At 39.1% G+C, this 18456-nt stretch overlaps 1 protein-coding gene across 1 annotated transcript; it reads right to left on the reverse strand.

The window, feature by feature from the left end:
• Nucleotides 1–1074: 1074 nt before the first annotated feature.
• Nucleotides 1075–18359, reverse strand: ppp2r2ab (protein phosphatase 2, regulatory subunit B, alpha b). The gene is made up of 10 exons (XM_042509284.1): nt 18073–18359; nt 14233–14301; nt 10031–10128; nt 9554–9719; nt 8397–8509; nt 7322–7499; nt 6350–6514; nt 5029–5198; nt 3381–3472; nt 1075–2730 (listed from the first exon to the last, which is right to left on the reverse strand). Exons 1-10 carry the CDS (start codon nt 18077–18079, stop codon nt 2451–2453), a joined length of 1338 nt encoding a protein of 445 aa, XP_042365218.1. The 5' UTR covers nt 18080–18359; the 3' UTR covers nt 1075–2450.
• Between the last annotated feature and the right edge of the window lie 97 nt (nt 18360–18456).

An 18456-nucleotide genomic window follows, 5' to 3' on the forward strand; every position in this document is an offset into this window, starting at 1 on the left:
TCACAAATTTTAAAATCCAATTATTTATTTTTAAAGTTTCTGGCCATGAATAATTATGTAATTTTGGCAATTTTAGTTTTTTTCCATTTTTGATAGGACTGATGTAGCGTAAAAGACAGCGAGAGAGGAGCTGACATGCAGCAAATGGCCACTAATGAGAATCAAAATCACAGTTTTGTCATTTTTAAAGAAAATATGCCTTGCAAACCAGCATGTTTACAGCAGTAAAATAAATAGAAAATACAGCCATTTAATGTTTTACACCCCACCCATAAGCTCCTACCCAGTTCCTCAAAAGTATTTGACATGCCTCCCCCTTTTTGAATCACCACTTCCCTGCAAGTCAACCTTCAGTGGTCATCAGGGAGCAGGTGGCTTTGATCACTTCCATCAGTCAGATAAGAGACAGATTCACAGCTGCATTTAAACCAGGAATACAAGGTGCTCCCAGTTTTTAAGAGCCAGTAAGCTATGCCCATTTTCCAGCTAATTCACTGAAGCAGGTTTGTCTTATTCATAATCCAAACATGGATCTAGATTTGATGTCTGAAATTAAATTTAAGGATCACAGATGGTTACTATGATCTGTCAAGCATCAGCGTGGATTACACATATAAAACTACAGTACTGTAGTGGTGGGGGAAAAATTGATACAGTATAGTATCGCAATATTTTATTTTGCATAACTGTATAAATACATGGACACCAAAGTATCACTTTTTCTATAATTTAAATTCATAATGCAAATTTAACTCTTGTAGATTATAACAGCAATAAAATCGACTGCAATAATAATGTTTAAAGTGAGATAATCAGACTCAAAACTTCTAGAAAAACACGTTTGCAAAGTTTTCCTTTTGGGAAAACAATTTGCAGATAAAAATAATAAATAAACCACATTGTATTGCAATATGGTATCGTGATATGTTACTGCAATACTCAGCATATCAGAAAACATTTAAAATTGCAGTAAAATTGTATTGTGACCTAAAATATCATGATATTGTGGGGTTTCCCACAATTCCCACCCCTACAGCACTGATGATCTCATCAACGATCAGGCAATCACAAGGGTGCAAAAAGTAGTTCCTTTATTATCTTCACCGTCATAGATTAAAATTGTAGTCATACATTACTAGAGGCATCAATATAGTCTGAACTGTCCATATTTTAAATACGTGTGGAGACATCAACCGCTGCAAATCTTTGTGCAGCTTATTGTACCATCACATACAGTAGCAGTAATAATGTCCGCAGTAGTTTAAACAAACACTTTTAAGTGACCTAATGCCTCAAATAATGTTTCTTTTAAACTTACAACACATCCAAGTACTTTAGTTGGTGCAGTAAGAGTCCAGTGTCAAATCAAAAAAAAAAAAAGGTTTTCCCTGTTGTGAAGTACTGCTTCGGAGCTGTGGTACATAATGGGAAGACAATACTTAAAGATCACTCAAAAAAAGATGTGTAAAGGTCCAGCTTCGTTTCACAAAATAGGACGGAACAAATCTGGTGACGTTTTACTTTTTTTTTTTTTATATATAAATATGACAATCATAATAATTATCTTTGAATAGGCTATCTCTTATACCTGACTATTGTCGAACACAAACAAAAGAAGGACGAGGAGCGCGAAGATGTCTAGACAGAGCCAATCTGAAAGAAAATATTTGATGGAGTCTGGACTTATTTGACCACCCAGAGTCTGAGGCGCAGTGACAGTGAGCGGGACAGCTCCTCACTGAACCGCTGAAAACACACTGCACTTTTCAAACTCCTGCAGGCGACCTCTGAGCTGTGCAGCATAGACAGCAAGTGCATAAAGAAAACTGTAAGCGTACATGTGTGACTGTTGAGTATGTATGATTTAATGAACGAGGGGAGACATGTGAAGAGACTCAAAGGATGACAGTATAACGGATGAATTAATAAAAGGTGTATACTCACACACACAACAACAAAAAAAAAAGACTGGCAATTTTTTCTTAGAAAAATAAACACTACAATGGCACAGGACAATAAGGGGGACATACTAAATAAGTGTTTTTCATTTTCTACCACAGAGCCATTTGGGGGAAAGTTATAAAAAATAAGTGTGTCTGTATTCAGAATTTTAAGGAAATTAAACTTTTTTTTATCCATTTTACCCCGGGGGAAAAAAAGGGCAGGTAGGCTGGCGCAAAAAAAAAAAAGCCAAACCAAAGGAAAAAAAAAAATTGGCACAACATCACTTTAACAACAAGGCAGGTGTTACTCTGCCACAGACAGGCTGATGACGGGCAAGAGCGAGGCGTCCTCTGTCCACATCTAGAACAAAGTGGCAAAGTCTGGTCATCCAGTAGCGACGGACAGGGATGCTGGTTGTCGGCGTTACCGCAGATCACCCTGGATGAGGCTGCGGGTGGTGCACGTGACGTCACCCGTGCCAGATCTCGCGTAATCTCACCCCGGTGTTAATTCACTTTATCCTGGAATATGTAGAGGTTGTTGGTCGTCGCCACTGCGATGATGTTGTCCTGGGGGTGCCAGGCAGTGTGAAGGATCTTCTTGTTGAAGTCCAAACTGTCTACGCTGATTTCGTCCTTCTTGCGCTTGCCGCCCGCGCACACTTTGCGAGGCTTTAGGACCTGCATGGGCTTGCTGTTTTCTCTGGAAGCCTCCAAGGTGACGTCCCGCCTTTGGCCGCGGTCGAACATCCGGAAGAAGTTGTTGTATGAGCCGGTCATCACCACGCTGATGGGGGAGTTTAAGAAAGATAAGTTTGCCTTAAACACAGCTCATACTGTAATACTGATTATTATAAATGATAATAATAATGTAGTCATTTTAAAGGCTTTTGGAAGATTAATTTAAGTCTATTTTATACCACTTGAGGCCTTATTTTTAGATTAAGGAATTTAATGCCTTTTAAGATATAACGATCCCTGGGAACCCTGATACAAAGTAAGAGGAGTGCAGATACAAAGCATGTCATATAAAAGAACTACAATAAAATAGCAGAAAAAGCAAATGTATAGCAAATATGAAATACAATAGGTATATAGCAAAAACAATCTAATTGTAAAACTAGATAGCAGTAAGGTACAAAATATAAGAACAAGTTAACAGTGAGGTGTAAAATATAACAAAAATGGCTAACAGCAAAGTAAAAATAAAAAAAAGCACCATTGCAGGTGATAATTAAATAAATTAAAAGTAACTTACCAACACTTCTACAAAAGGTGTTTTTAAAATTTGATTTAATGAAAAAAAGCCAGATTTTTCTTAACTATTAAGTAAGTCTTACAATCATCACTTTGAAATCTGAGGTTTTTTTTTTTTTTTTAAAATAATGACATCTTTTAATTAATGAGTTATTCTGTGTGCAATCTGCATGTCCTTACCTGTCATTGCCATTCCAGCAGCATTCAAACTTGTCAAAGATGCAGTCGTTCTCATACAGCGAGCACAGCTTGCTCCTCAGGTACTCATGAACCTGTAATGATCAGAGGCAGGTGTTAAGGAGGGACCTAAAGATGCACACATCCACTGTCACCATTGCACACATTAGCCATGTACGTGCTTATTGTATTATCCAGAACCTTGTCACAACTGAGCAAACATCATTTTTTCAAACTAACACCAGTGCACAGCAGAACCACACATTTATGGTGCCCTCAAGTGGTCACTATGTGGAATGACAAGATGACTCAAAAAAGGTGTGGCCATTGTTTAAGGAGAAAAATATACTCAGTCTTTGCATTTTTTTGTTTAATTTGCAACATATTTACAGCACAGTTTCACCATTAAGAAAAATGCACATTGACCACTAAATAAAATGTGAAATAAGAGTAAAATGACAGCTTGTGTTCCACTGACAGGGTGTAAACACATCATCACATGGACAACATTACCGATCAGACAGAGCACATTTTGAAATGCACTGCCTTTTCGTGTACGCCTGGCCCAATCAGACAGATGCTTTTTGCAGCTTGCTGCATCTTCATCTTTAGTGCTGCGAAGCAACCACAGAATCACCTGTCCTCAGTTAATGCACAGGTTTTAAAATCTTTGCATCTAAAAAATGCACATACGGAGGAAACTTTGGGTCTGGAAACAGAGAAATGGAGATCCCTGTGGGTGCATAAGACCCTCACAAAGAGGAAAAATCACAGGCTGGTCCAGAAGCTTCGCCTGCATGATGGATGATGATCTGTTGTGAAACGTTCGACCTGATTACAGTTGGTAAAAAGTAGCTGAGGCTGCCATTTGTTCAGTTATGTATTGCAGCTTGCCTTGAAGGGCTACAATAAAAGTGAGCCAATGTTAGCATATCAGCGTAGGCTACCTCCTGTCACTTCCACCACATGAGGCCCACCTCTCAATTCATCTAATTGAAAGTTTTTTCAACTCAGGGCGCTCCTGCAAATACGTGTGGCGCTCATCCACACCAAAGCAGTGAGCAAAATGCTTCACACTCATTGAAAAGTATCACAAAAAACCACCCCAGGTTGCTAAAATGCACCTGGTCTGATCAGAGACAAGTGTAATCGGCCAGCGAGCGCACTCTGATTTCAGCACAGATCAGTTGATCAGTGGATCAAGCGTAATTTTTGTTGATCATCTGACTTTTAAATAACAGTAACTTAATTCAGACACCAGGTTAAAACAAAGCAACAGTCTTTCCTCATCTATGAAAATGTTAAGCCTAAAAGACCAGGAGAATCAGAGACCGGTAAAATTTTGTTTAAGGTCAATTAAAGCTGTGTCATGCATGAAGCGGACTTCAAACTCGCATCTTTATCAGTGTGGTAAAACCATTAGTTATGCAACATTAAAAATAATGACCAGTCTCTTAAAGTGTTGATTATAGAATATCGCTGAGGGACTCTTAAAGTGCAGACAAAGTTAAAAGAGCAAACAGGGACAGCTGCTCTACACTCCAGAGCAACAGGCCTTCCAAATGGTGTCAATCCAGTGCTCATAACCTTTTCACGCTCTGGTTATAAGCCTGACACATTGTTACTGCCTACATCTGTTTTTCAGTCTTACCTGATAGGTCTCCACTGGCCTATTCTCCATGTTCAGATCCCAAATCTTAACAGACAAGTAGTCTCTGGTCATCATGTAGCGCCCATTGTGGCTAAACTTAACATCTGAGATTGATGATATGATCTCCGAGAAGAAGGAGCGATTACTGGGATCTTCTGGCTCTTCAAACACTGAGCAAGAAAAAGGAAGATGATATAAACATAAGGAAGATGAAATATAGTCTGTTTGCTGCATTGATAACTTCCTAAGTGCATGCAAAGGGGTGAAAACAAACCAGAATGACTGATACCTTGTGAAGAGATCAACATGAAAAGCTCTTTTTTTGGCCACAGAGTGCACAAATGACAAAAATAAAAAACTCCAGGAATTTGCTTTTAACATGTGCTTCTGGTTGAAGGTCTGGGACACACAGTTCATCTCTCAATACCTGTAGAGCTTTGGTTAATCTATGCATGACAATGAAACTTTTCCAAAAATGGTTTTTAGACCATGACACCCGTTGTTTTGTTTTGTCATTGAATTTCAAGCAACCAAACTGCCCACTTAACATGCATATAATGTATGCATATAAGATGAAAATTGGTTTTAACCAATGTATTATATAAATATCAAATACAATACTGAATAAAATCAGAATTAAACTGTAAAATAAACAATGACTAAAATGAAAAAAATACTAAAATGTTGAATTTCTTTCATTTCTTGAACATTAAAATAAATGAACAAAAATGTAATTCAAAGCATTGTTGTGTCACCACTGTTTCAAATGTGGGGACACGTTATTTAAAACACACTATAGTATTAATGAGCAATGACATAAATCTTGCAGCACACTTGGTCCGTCCTTAATGCACTTCAGTGTGTCCTAGCATCCCACTTTAAAAACAACTGGCCTATGTTAATGTTATCATTGCTCCCAGCTGCCAGTTGCACTGAAATATGGGTCATGTTATCTGGGCAAAAGCTAAAAAATATTTACCCCCAAAAAGTAATTTTAGCACTTTGAATTCCCCTGTTGCCAACATGTGCTATACAAATAAACCTGCCTTGCATTCGTTAACTGGTTTGAAGCAAGTTCTTTTATTTCTGAATAATGAACATGTGCACATATCACCAGCCACGACACTGTGGCAATGAGTTTTCTACTTCCTGGCAGCATAAGCATACTCGATTGCAAGTGGAGAAACCCCACTGTTCTCCAAAGATATAATATTAGATCAAGTGTGGTTCATTGACAAGCAGGAGGCTTAGCTTAATAAATTCAGTACTTAAGCCACCTGTCGAGGAGTGGCGATTAAAAGTGACCAAAGCTAGTACTCACATTTGGAGTGCTTGTCGCAGAGCGCTGAAGCCCTCATGTCACACAGGCGGATGGTTCCTTTGCTGCTGCTGTAGACGAAGGTGTTACACTGATGAGGATGAAACTCTGCTGCTGTGATCACCTCCGTTAGCTCCTCCATGTTGGCCGGTTTAATGTCAACAATATCTGAAGAGCATGGGGTTAAAGGAATAAATCTCTCAGGTAATCAGGATGTTGAATCTCTTGACTTAAGTTATTAGGGATCCAGATGCATCCTGCTTTTTTTTTGTTTTTGACCTTTTCTGTCAAATAAAACAGCAGTTAGTTCTATTAACTGTCTATTTAATACCAAAGCATTCATCAGTAGTACAGTTAAGATAAAAAAAAAGTACACAAATGTGTTGCATATCTATTTAAGTTGTGCTCTAAAATTTTCCCCTAAAAAACTTCAGAAGGGAGCACCAGCGCTACTAGTGGAAAAAGTTTTTCTAGGGCGCTGCAGTGCGCTTGAAAATATTTCCGACATCATGCTCTGAAAAATCACAGCAATTTTCTTTGGCAAGTGTCAAATTGGGTGACAGTGTCTGCTGAATAGAGCATTCACAAAAGGAAAAAAACCCCAAAACAAACACATCATTAGACTAATAATGGGCCAGTGTGTGTAGACTAAATAAACATCAAGGATGACATTCATTAGTTAAGACATGAAAGAACCACTAGTAAATGAGTTCTTTTCACTGCTCTGTCTTGTGTGACGGCATTATTTTGCCCTCATTGTTAATTCCTCTCAATTCTTTGCCTTGTCCCTATTATTTTGAGTATCGAACGTCACGTGTCAGGTGATGAAAACATATAAGGCTGTTTAAAAATATTGATCCTGCTGAAAGACATTTTGTTTACACTTGACACTAATGTTGATCAGTCGGGCATAATTTCATTCAGATGAGTTTCACGAATTGGGCTGATGCACACGCAAGATATATTTAAGGATACTGAAGCTGCGGTCGGTGATCTCGAGGTGCCACAGGTTGATGCGGAGGTCGTCTGCAGACAGGTACGTCTCATTGTCACTGTTGACTGAGATAGAGTTGATATGGTAGGTGTGAGCGTTGGCGAACACTCTCCGTGGACTGGCTTCCACCATGAGGTCCATGGGTATTAAAACCGGTACCTGTGATGACGACAAACAGGACATAACGTGAAACTCCCTTTTAAAACTTTTTAAGTTTCCACGGGAACCCTACAACAAATGTGAAATTGGTCTTTGCTGCAGTTGTTGGGTGCAGAGTCAGAGTAAAGAAATCTTTTTAAAAGTTTAAAATGCATCTTTTAAAACCAGAATTACCTTACTTTAGATTTTGTTCCAACATGCAAGTGATTGTCTTGATAACTATACACCCAGAGGGTGCATGATTCTGACAGGAGTCCAAACATTAGCTCGAAGAGCGACTGAAGTAGCACTGATTGTAAGCTGACATTAAGTTTGCCGTTAGCAACAGAAAAGGAAACCAAACCGGTAGCCCTTCCTGACTCACAACACACCCAGATTTATACTTTCATACTTGGATTTAATGACTATTAGCTTCTCCTCAAAGTTTAAGTTGCTGGAAAACCAAGTGACTGCCACAACACACCTATGTTACACCCACAGAGGTGTTGTCAGTTATTCTAGCCAATTAGACATCTCAGGACTATGTTAGCATAAAGACAGTACTTAACATTCAGCTCGCCCTGTTAGATGACTTAATTTGTCACACCTGTTCCTGTTCAGGCACGAAAACCAGCACAGTTTCAGCCAATTTCAACCAAGAAGAAGCATAATCAGCCAGATAACTGTAGCAACATGACCTGTGTGGACTTTCAGGGCGACTTGTACATTTGAACACATTTCATCAACCATAACCATCACTACGACTACAGGTAATCAGAGCAGTCCGCATTACCCCACAAACTAACCTATGAGGCAACACCGCTCTCTCAATATATCAAGCACCAAATAAATGTATGGATATTACACTGGTCAACCTCCTGAAATACCGCTCAGGCTGTGTTTGATTCAAGGACTGACCCGCAGTGACGTGATAGTGTTGGGGTTTTTGTAGCGTCCATCCTCCTCTTTGAGATTATAGCCCTCTGGTCTCTTGTCGCGTTCACTGATTTTCCACACCTTGATTGTCTTATCTGTCAAAAAAAAAAAAATAGTTGTGTAAATAACAATAGTACTAAATTCATGCCTTTTGTCACACATACACAAGGAAAATCACTTCAGATTTCATGTAGCAGATCTATAGCCACAGATTTTATTAAGCCCCCTTATCTTTACATCCTCGAACGCAAAACCAGTAAAATGCAGTAACTTTTGCGCAGTGCTTTCTGTCCTCTATGAGATGGCTGTGAAAAATGCCTTTGTACATGGTACAGTTCCCCAAACAACCGTTTGACTTGGGCGGGCCGCTCTGCTATATTATTGGCTGCCAAAGTATATTTGGGGACCCATTTTGGCATCTATTTATTTCATCCGTCCAAGAGAACAACGCCATCCGCTTTCATTTAGCTAGAGGGCAATCTCTCCTCGCTCTACACCTCCCATGGCCGTTTATTCGGCTACCGCAGCTGCACCCCAGGGCATGGTTGTAATGTCAAAGTCCCCAGTCGAATAGTGTTTCCTGCTTGTTAAAATAATGCTTCCCGTGACACCCCATACATGATTGGTTCAGATTTAGCTAGGAGGAAGCACAGACTGCTTGCAATCTGCATTTAAAGTTTCGGCATTAGGTCTATGGTCTGTGCGTATGAAACTGGCAAGAAAACACACTGATAATCTATTACAAATGATATAAAGGATATATCCTATATATATATATACGGTCTGTTTCTGACAGCCCTTACAGTGTCTGATAGCGCAAAAGGGTTCTGATTGCATTTTTTTTTGTTCTGACAGCTAATGCCGCCTCTTTTCGTCAACCCAGGATATTAGGGTGCAAGAAAAGTGAGGAGAGTCTGGACATAACGTTTGAGGTAGACAGCAGAAAACATCACTTATCATTATATTCAAAATACCCGACATATTCCCAGGAATTCTGCAGTCTTTTTATTACGTTATCTCTAATTTAAATTTTGTCTGTGCAGAGTAAAATTGGCTATCTTAAGTTTTTTTATGTTAAAAATTGCTTCAATGTCACAACACGTATCTAGGTATGCACTAAATTCAAATGACGAGCTCACCGTTAGTTGACAACAAGAACTGAGCAGCATTCTTCTGAGGAAGCCAGCGAATCTTGTTGATCTTCTCCTCTATTTCCAAACTCTTCAAGTAGTCAAACTCGGGCTCATGGCTCTGAAAAGTGCTGTAAACATTGTATTCGCTCCGGAACTGAGGCTGACTTTTATTCTGAAGGGCAAAAATGAAAAGAGCAGATGTCAGACAAGAACAAGCCAGTGAAGTCCATTTTTGTTCTATATTTGAGAAGTTTACAAAAAAAAAACATCTTTTGAACACAAAGCACCAGCTACTTTTGAATTAAAAGCAGATCATGAGTTCAAAGTTCAAAACTTGTACTCCTTAAATTTTTGCTTTCAGAATATATTCTGAGATATCATGTTTTTTAAACGTTGGGTGATCAAGTTCAGGGATGACTTTTTTTTCTAAAATGAAAAGTGTATGAGAATAAAATTCATCAGAAGACAAACTTGCAGCTGTACCTCTATTTCCTGCTGGAAAATAACTACACGGCCACCCTTGTCTCCTGTGGCTAGCAGCTCCCCTGTGTGGTTAAACTCAACTGTTGATATGATGTCCGCTGCAAAAAAACACAAACATAACAGACATTTAAACTTCGTGTGATAATGTCATTTTTAAATCAGTGAACGGACGTAACTGACCTCTTGCCTAAAGACAATAACGAACCACTCAGTTAATCCCAGCTAACCCTGGATTTGTCTGTGCTGAAATCAGAGTGCGCTCGCTGGCCGAGCGAGGAGGCCGGAGACGCAGAAGGATGTCAGAGCATGTAGAGCACACGGAAAATGATCAGTAACCTACTTTTTCTCTTTTCTCCCCCTACCCTGCCTGGCTCTGACGGCAACACACGTTTCCCCCCAGCAGCAGTACATTGCTTTATAAAATGAAACTCACTCAGACACACATACACACTTTTTTAACCCTTTGTTGCCCACTGAAGCGGAAGGACAATGCTGCAAAAGGTGGTAGTGGGAGGTCTTTGTGTACTTGGTACTCCCTGAGGCTCATAGAGGGGGCTAATATTGAACTAGCAGCAAGGCTAATTGAGAGGAGATACTTCAAACCGTTCTTCTATTTGGACAGAAAATAACTAATTACTGGTCATTTTCCATCCGCAAACATTAGGAAATTTGTAATATGGCCAAGTGTAATCTGGAACTTTTTTAAAAAAAGGTAATGTGTCACAATATATAATTATTAATTTATTTCATTATAATTTTTTTGATTTTTGTAAAAATGATTAAACACATTCAAGACATATATCACATTCCAAATAATTAGTATTATTTATTTATTGACTCTTGCATATCGTGCAGCCCTAGATTTAACCTAAAAAAAATCAATAAAATATATAAAAGAATTTCCATCACAGCTACCAGAATTATTCAAATGGATTATGTATCAATGGCTAATGGAAGTCACTAACCATATGTGGATGCTGCATGAATCAAAAACAGTCAAAGTAAGAACATGGGCCGATGATACTGTACCATTTTTCTGTCACTCCGCTGTCGGCATTTGTTAAAGGGCTGAAACATGCCAGACTGCTGCAGGACATCATGAACTGAACATCACTGTCTTACAGTTAAGCATGTTGCCATTCTTTAGATTCCAGCTACGTGGCCGTCCTTAGTGCGCTCGTAACAATCTACACACAAAGACTGCCATGATTCAACAGGAATTTCTTTCACTTCACTGAGGATAGGAAGGTAAAGACACAAAATATCTGACTATTTGTATCGCTGGCTCAATGAAACATCCAAAACACAGTCAAGCAAAGCTACATTATTGCTACATATTCTATTTAAAGGTGAATCAAGTATGAGAAATATTTTGCATCTCTTGGGGGTGCAGCTGTAAGCCGTCATTTAACAAAAAGACCAAAAATAGCACCTTTAGGCTGCTAGGCTGTAGTTTGTGGTGCTGTGCCATTATATTACATAATACCAACAGAGGTTATTATTATTTTGTCTACTTCATTTACATCAATGAGAGCAGGCAAAGTAACAAACACCTTTCACCTTTCTTGGCTACAGACAGGCGACAAATGAAAGGAAATACCTGAATAAAGAAATGGAGAAAAGCATCAAATGCAGATGTTTTTACATGCACCAGGGCTCAATGAATTGTTTGGTGATTTTGAAAACCATGTAACTAAAATGTTATGGCCTTTTAATCACCAAATTTGAATCTAGTTGAACACCTACCAAAGATTTTGGACCAACATGGAAGAAAATGCTCTCCAAAGACAATGTGAAAAATTGCTGCTTTATTTCTGTACATTTTATAGACTAAAATATTAATCCGAAAAATAATCGACAAGATAATTTAATAAGGAAAATAAATCGTTTGGTGCAGCCCTACATAAGACAAAAGGATATTTTATTCATATATATCTTCAAATCTAATAGGTGATGTCTGTGGTTTTCTGTGATGGTAAATGCCCTTTTTTGGGGTCTGGCTATGTTCGCTTTTCTTTCTATCTGCTGTGCTTAGGTCTCTCTTGCAAAAGCGATCTTGATCTGAACGAGATTGCGTGATTAAATAAAGGCTGTGTGTGTGTGTGTGTGTATGTGTATATATACTTATTTATTTAAGGGCATATTTTGTGGAAGAATAGTGTCAATCCCTAAAATAGTTTCACAGACCTGGCAACGAGCACAGACGCTGCTCTGGAGGCTTGTGGTGACTCCATACTCAAGACACTTGATGTTACTTTTGCTTTATTTTCACACCCACCTGTAGGTGTACCTAATAAACTGGCAACTGAATGTAATGCAGTGCTGTCAAATACATGTGTACACACGCATTCAAGGTTAAGTACCACCATGAGAAGTGTAGCATTGCGTTATTTCCACTGTTTACCTTGCATTGAGACAGTACAGCACTACAGTACTGTGTCTTGCTGAGCCTCCGCACTCTTGGATTGATTATTCAGCATCTCCATACTTCTGTTTATTACCAGCCATCTGGCATGCTGAAGGCTCTGTTGCCGAATTTCCCTATAGTTGGGACACCTGCACCAGAACATGAGCAACCGAAACCAGAATCCATCATGCAGGCAAAACCCGAGTGGCATCTGTCACCAGAAGCTCTTCATTCAGCCAGCTTGCTAGTTTGTGGCTGTTCCATTTATATTCATTCATTTATTTTACCACAAACATCACATGGTTTTTATTCTGCACTTTAATACCCATTCAATGGCTCCTTTATTCTTGGGGTTTTAATAAATATTTTATATCCTTTTTATTATTTTATACCTCTTTTATCGCTTGTCTTTTTTTCTCTCCTGTTTTTATGTCTGTACAACAAGGTACTGAGCTGCTGGAAACCTGAATTTCCCTAAGGGATTAATAAAGTTACTATCGATCTATATGAAATACTAAAAATGCTTATAAAATGTCCATATTTTGCTGTTTGCTTCAAGATTTAACTATCAAGGACTCAGCAGTCAGTCACTAACCTCAGTGATAAATAAGGATGCACTTCCTTTAAGTATAGGAGCCTTCCAGTGGTTTGCCAGTGGAAAACCTTTGATGTGAAGCAGCAAGAGGAAGCAGTACCTCAAAACACAGCTCCCATACAGCCAGTGATTCAGAACACAGGCTACTGTATGATACAAGTAAAATCAGACAGACGGAGCGTGGCACCACAGAGACTTTTGTTACAAGGGAGCTGAAACATTTCTGAAACACAGAAAGCCTTTTAAAAATGGTACTTCCTCTCGTTATCTACATGACGACCGCACATGGTGAGCCAGTCAATTGACAGTTAAGGTCAATTATATCATCGTACAGTTCATACTTAAAATGCGCAGCATCACCGCTCGTCACACCATGACGCAGCTAAATTGCGCTGTATCTAGCCGGTTGGAATGAAACGAATGAGAAAGATGCTCAGCTGCTATCTGCTCACTCTGATCCATTACCTATAACATTTTCCCCACCCGTGCTTTATGCATACAAATACTAGGTCTTAATGGAGCTCATACTACAGCTGCACCTATCGATTATTTTTTTTCTCAGTTAATGTAATGGTTATTTATTTGTAGTCATCTAATCTAATGACTGAACTGAACTGAGCTTGGAAATAAGTACATTTTCTTAAGTGCTTGATTTAAAACATAGATGTTTATGGTTATGACATGGAACATGCAGTTTCGATAATCACTGGCAAATGTATTTCTACGTTAGTTTGGGAAATGGGAGGAAATAACTGAAACAATTCACATACCCTAACAGCAGTCACACACTTTAACAGTAATCTGTAAAGTTAGACGAAAACGTTTTCTTACTCATGCATGGCCGTTAAAGTAAACGGATACATAAAACGGCTGAATAACAGTGTTTAGTGACGAATGGCGTAACGTTAACGGCGGCGCAGAAAGTTTAAGTGACTATTTATTCCAGAAACACGTGTTGATAATCCTAACATGTCATGCTTGAGTGAGGACAAAAAGTAAACAGGGCGGTGTTGTGTGCTGCCGTCTTAAAAAAAGTGCTCCAGGATACTTTCACTTCAGTTGTCCGTGCTTGCTTTTTGGTGCAATCACACTCTGATCAGGTGGAGCTTACTATAATGCAATGTGCCCATGCACGTTTTACAAATTGACGCATTTCTATAATCAATGATATTGATGAATAGCCCCGGCCCTAGCTCATACCTTCAGCTACGTCGTCATCAATGGCTCCTTTCACCTGAGAGAAGCACCACTGCATGTCACCTCCAGGTCCTGCAGAGACAAAAAAACATTCAAGTACAAATCTCTGTGCTTTGCTACATATATTTCAATTTCATGCCGTTTCCCAGAATTTAACTGTATTTTTTGCACATCACCTATGATGTACAAATGGTTGACATGGACTAAAATGGCCAAATTTTAAAGTTTTGGCAGATAATGACAAAGTGGCTCAGCAATTATTAACTACATGACGTGCTACGTCAAAACAACATATCTAATTGTGTGTTTGGACTGAAAAGTTGCACCTCTATAAATCATTTTTTTGTTTCGGCACATTGTCACCTTTAGGCAGCTTGGAATAACAAATAATTTTGGAACTAGAGACAGATAGCAGACCTGTTGCAAAAATGTGTGTGCTCATATATGAGCACATATCCTCCCACAACTTCTGCAAGTCAGGCCTCTAAGACAAATGAAAGCAATATCACATGTCAATCTCTCGAGGGTTCCTACAGCTTAAGACAAGTTAGAATTAAGACTTTTAAACCCTTTTTAAAGCCACAACTAATACTGACGGAATAAAACGTGATTCAACATAAATTAACAAGGGTTGGGGACAATTTTGCCCAAATGTTTATTGCAATGTAAAATAAGTTAGATGACCTACTTCAAATGTTTTATACACTATAAACATATCATATTCTCATAAGAGAAAAGCTTGTTTGTTTGTCATTTGTTGAGATGTGGTAAATGTATTTAAGTGTTGTTGGTTGCTCTATTCTGATCTGATCTTGAGACTTTTATAATGCAAAATCAGTAAGAAAAAAAAATTCATAATATCTTACTTCCCATTGCTAAGATCTTTGAACGACTGATTTAATACATTAGTGCCATTCAAGGCCTTTTCTTAAAAAAAAAAAAAAAAAACAGTTTTTGTTATATAATACATTTTTTAAGGATCTGTAGGGATCCTGTCTTTCAAAAACTCAATTCAAGATGTAAATATCAAGGACCTGCTCCCTGCATGACACCTGTAACACCATTTATAGTGTTACAAAATACTGGCCACTTAGATGACAAAGCTCTTTAACATTTAATGAGTGTAATTGCATCCACCAAATCAAAATCTGATTTGAGCCTTGGTTGGTTTGGTGGTTTTCCGGCTTTGAGAGCAAATGTCGATTGCAAATGATTGAAATGATCTTCATAAATACTGACCTGACGCCAGATCATAGTAACAGTAGCTGAATACAGTCTTGAAACATTTTATTTTAAGACCGGGCAACTGTTACGCCAGCAGGAGATGCACTCACACCAGGCTCCTACTGTATGTTAAAAATACATCAACAAGAAAAAACATGCTGGCTCATTTGATAATGACCTCCATCACTCGCTTCAACAGGTTCTCCCTCAACATAGCTCATTGCACAACGTAGCTAAGTTTTATTCCGCATATTTTTACATGTGATCATTTCAGTTATTACACAATGAAAATGGCTCTGATCTGTTGATAAGGCGTAGAGGAGCAGCTCTGCAGAATAATCAAGGACATTTATGAGTCACCCTGGCTCCATCATACACAGTATTCTGAGATGAATCATGATTTAAAACAAACAGCCAGGACAGGGTTGGTGATGGTCAGGACAAAATGTAGCACTCTAATAGGCTGTGTGTAGTCTTTGCAGAAGAAAATGGCAAAGCAAACAGGTGTTTTAGGGTCCAAATCAGCTCAGTTAGTCAGTTTTAACAAAAGGATGATGTGCAGAAAAAAAGTGCAATTTCCCCGCCCAAACAGACTAAATGCATGTAATTTCTTTGCTAAATGAATGAATACAATCAATCTAAATCGGCTACAAGAGTCTTAAATTGCATATAATTATTCATAACTTAGATTCAATGCACAAGTATCAGCTGATGAATGAAATGCGAATGCTACGTTAGGATGCAAAAAATCTTAACTATCTCGGTTTCATTTGAGGGGAGAATATTTGCATTTAAGCATATTTATGTCACCACAGGCTGTCTTGATTCTTCGGTCCATTTAGTCAGACATTTCACGCAATATTTAAAAGCTTGTTAAGCTGCAGCAGGCCTGAACTACTAGCCTGCATGTGGGCAATGTCAAAGTTTGAGCTAACGTTAGCTAGCCAGGCTTGTCAAGCCAGTCATGGCATGTTTAAGAAATGTGTGCACTGGAGCGAAAAGCGCCAGTTTTGCCTTTAGCTATTCATTTTATGTTTCAGCACCGACTGCAGATCGGTTAACTTGAATTAGTCGTTTGCAAATCCCGTGCGCGAGTTTGAGAAGCAGCCGTTACTGCTAAAACAAGTTAGCGTTATTGGTTAGTGCCGCGGATATGGCTATGTTTGGCTAACAAGGTATCCATCGTTAGCTTGCAAGACTGGTCCCGGGCCGGTGATAATGGTAAACAGCTACCATTTGCTAGCAGCAGCTGGCTAACTAGCTTTAGCCGGTAAATGCAGGCCAGATGGACGACGCTGAAGTTGGCTCGTGATTCGTAGCTTTCAATTCAGCACTTAAGGGAAGAGTTAAGGGAAACGTAATTTGTATTATTTAACAACTGATTTTCGGCTTTTTCTACCTCTTCGGTGAAAACATGCTAGATTTCTAGAGTAAAGCCTCGTGGCTGTCTGAAACCACTTTGACTGTGAAACCATTATTCTATTTGAGGAAATGCAAAAAAGGGGAGATTTCACAGCTTTTTTCCACATGTAGATCACATTGACTCAAGTCCAGATGAAAACCCACAGTACTCTGACAGGTCAAATCTGGACCAGATCATCCCAGAGAGGCTACAGGTTGATGATTACTGCATTTAAAATTTGTCAAAGTTTTATTGTATTTGTAAAAATGCAAAAAAGGGAGAATTCACAGTTTTTTCCTCACATGTACGTCACATTAAATCAGGTCCAAATCAAGATCCACAATACTTCAGACAGGTCAAATCTGGATTAGATTATCCCAGAGAGACTACAGATTGATAACAATAATTAAGATTTATGAAACCATTACTCTATTTGCGAAAATGCAAAAACATTTCAGATTTCACTGCATTTTCACACAAAGACCTCATTAAATCAGGTCCAGATCAAAAACCAAACTGAATAAAGGTCTCGTGTGGTATTAACAAACATCTAGTGATGCACTTGGACACATCATCAGTGATAGTACCTGGGGTCATTGGGGGTTTCGGGTCTCTAATGTTTCTAATGTTGTCAACATGTGAGAAAAGACAGTAAATTTGTCCTTTTCTTGCATTTATACAACCAGAATAATGGCTTCACATATCTGATACTGTCATAAATAATACTTGGCCTTTCTGAGATAAACTAGTTCAGGTTTCCACTGTCTAAATACAGTAGTTTTGCTCTGGACCTGGTTGAATATGTGCATAAATCGACATGTCCCTTTCTTTGTGCTTTCTTAAAAAAAACAAAAGATTTGTCAAATATAAAAGTGGGGCTCAGACAGCATTGTGCTTTACCCTTTTTGCCTAACATGCTTTCACAACATTAAGACATGCAAAAAAAAGCCGAGGATCGATCGCCAAGCAACGTATCTCTCCCCTTTACCGCTGAATGAGAAGCTGACTTCAGCGTCGTGATGACACTCCAGTTTGCTAGCTAGCGTTAGCATTAGCTGGCTAAGTTTTGTTAGCTCGTAGCAGCCGTTAGCTAACCTGACACTGGGCTGGGTTAGCGAAATCCTGCAACCGTCGGAGCGGAGAGCTCGCTGGAACAGAGCCGCGTTGTTAAAACGCCGGTTTGTTGGTTTACGTGTGTAATAATTAAACTGAATTACCTGCCATGACGAGACAAACAGTGGCGCTTGCCTCAGTCAGTCACGATCCTGCTTCCCACTCCCACGCGCCGCTTCGTGGGATCTCAACTTTTTCTTCCGCTGTCCGTCTGCGCCAAACCCGAGTGTCAGGCGCTAAATTCACCGCAACACCGGCTGTTTTATTGCTCTCCTGCCTTTTCTTTCCCGCTCCTCTCGCTGTTGTTTCACTCAGTGTGTCAGTCACTCTCCCCCTCCGTCTCTCCTGCCGCATCCCACAAGTCACTTCTTCCCCACCCCTCCGAGTCTCTTTCCGCACGTGAACCAAAAGGCTTTTATAATGCGCGCTCACATAGGGGCAGAGGCACAGGCACGCGCGTGCACATAGCTGGAGAAACGTAACTAGTG

This window comes from Plectropomus leopardus, chromosome 20 (genome assembly GCF_008729295.1).
Source record: "Plectropomus leopardus isolate mb chromosome 20, YSFRI_Pleo_2.0, whole genome shotgun sequence".
NCBI lineage: Eukaryota > Metazoa > Chordata > Actinopteri > Perciformes > Serranidae > Plectropomus > Plectropomus leopardus.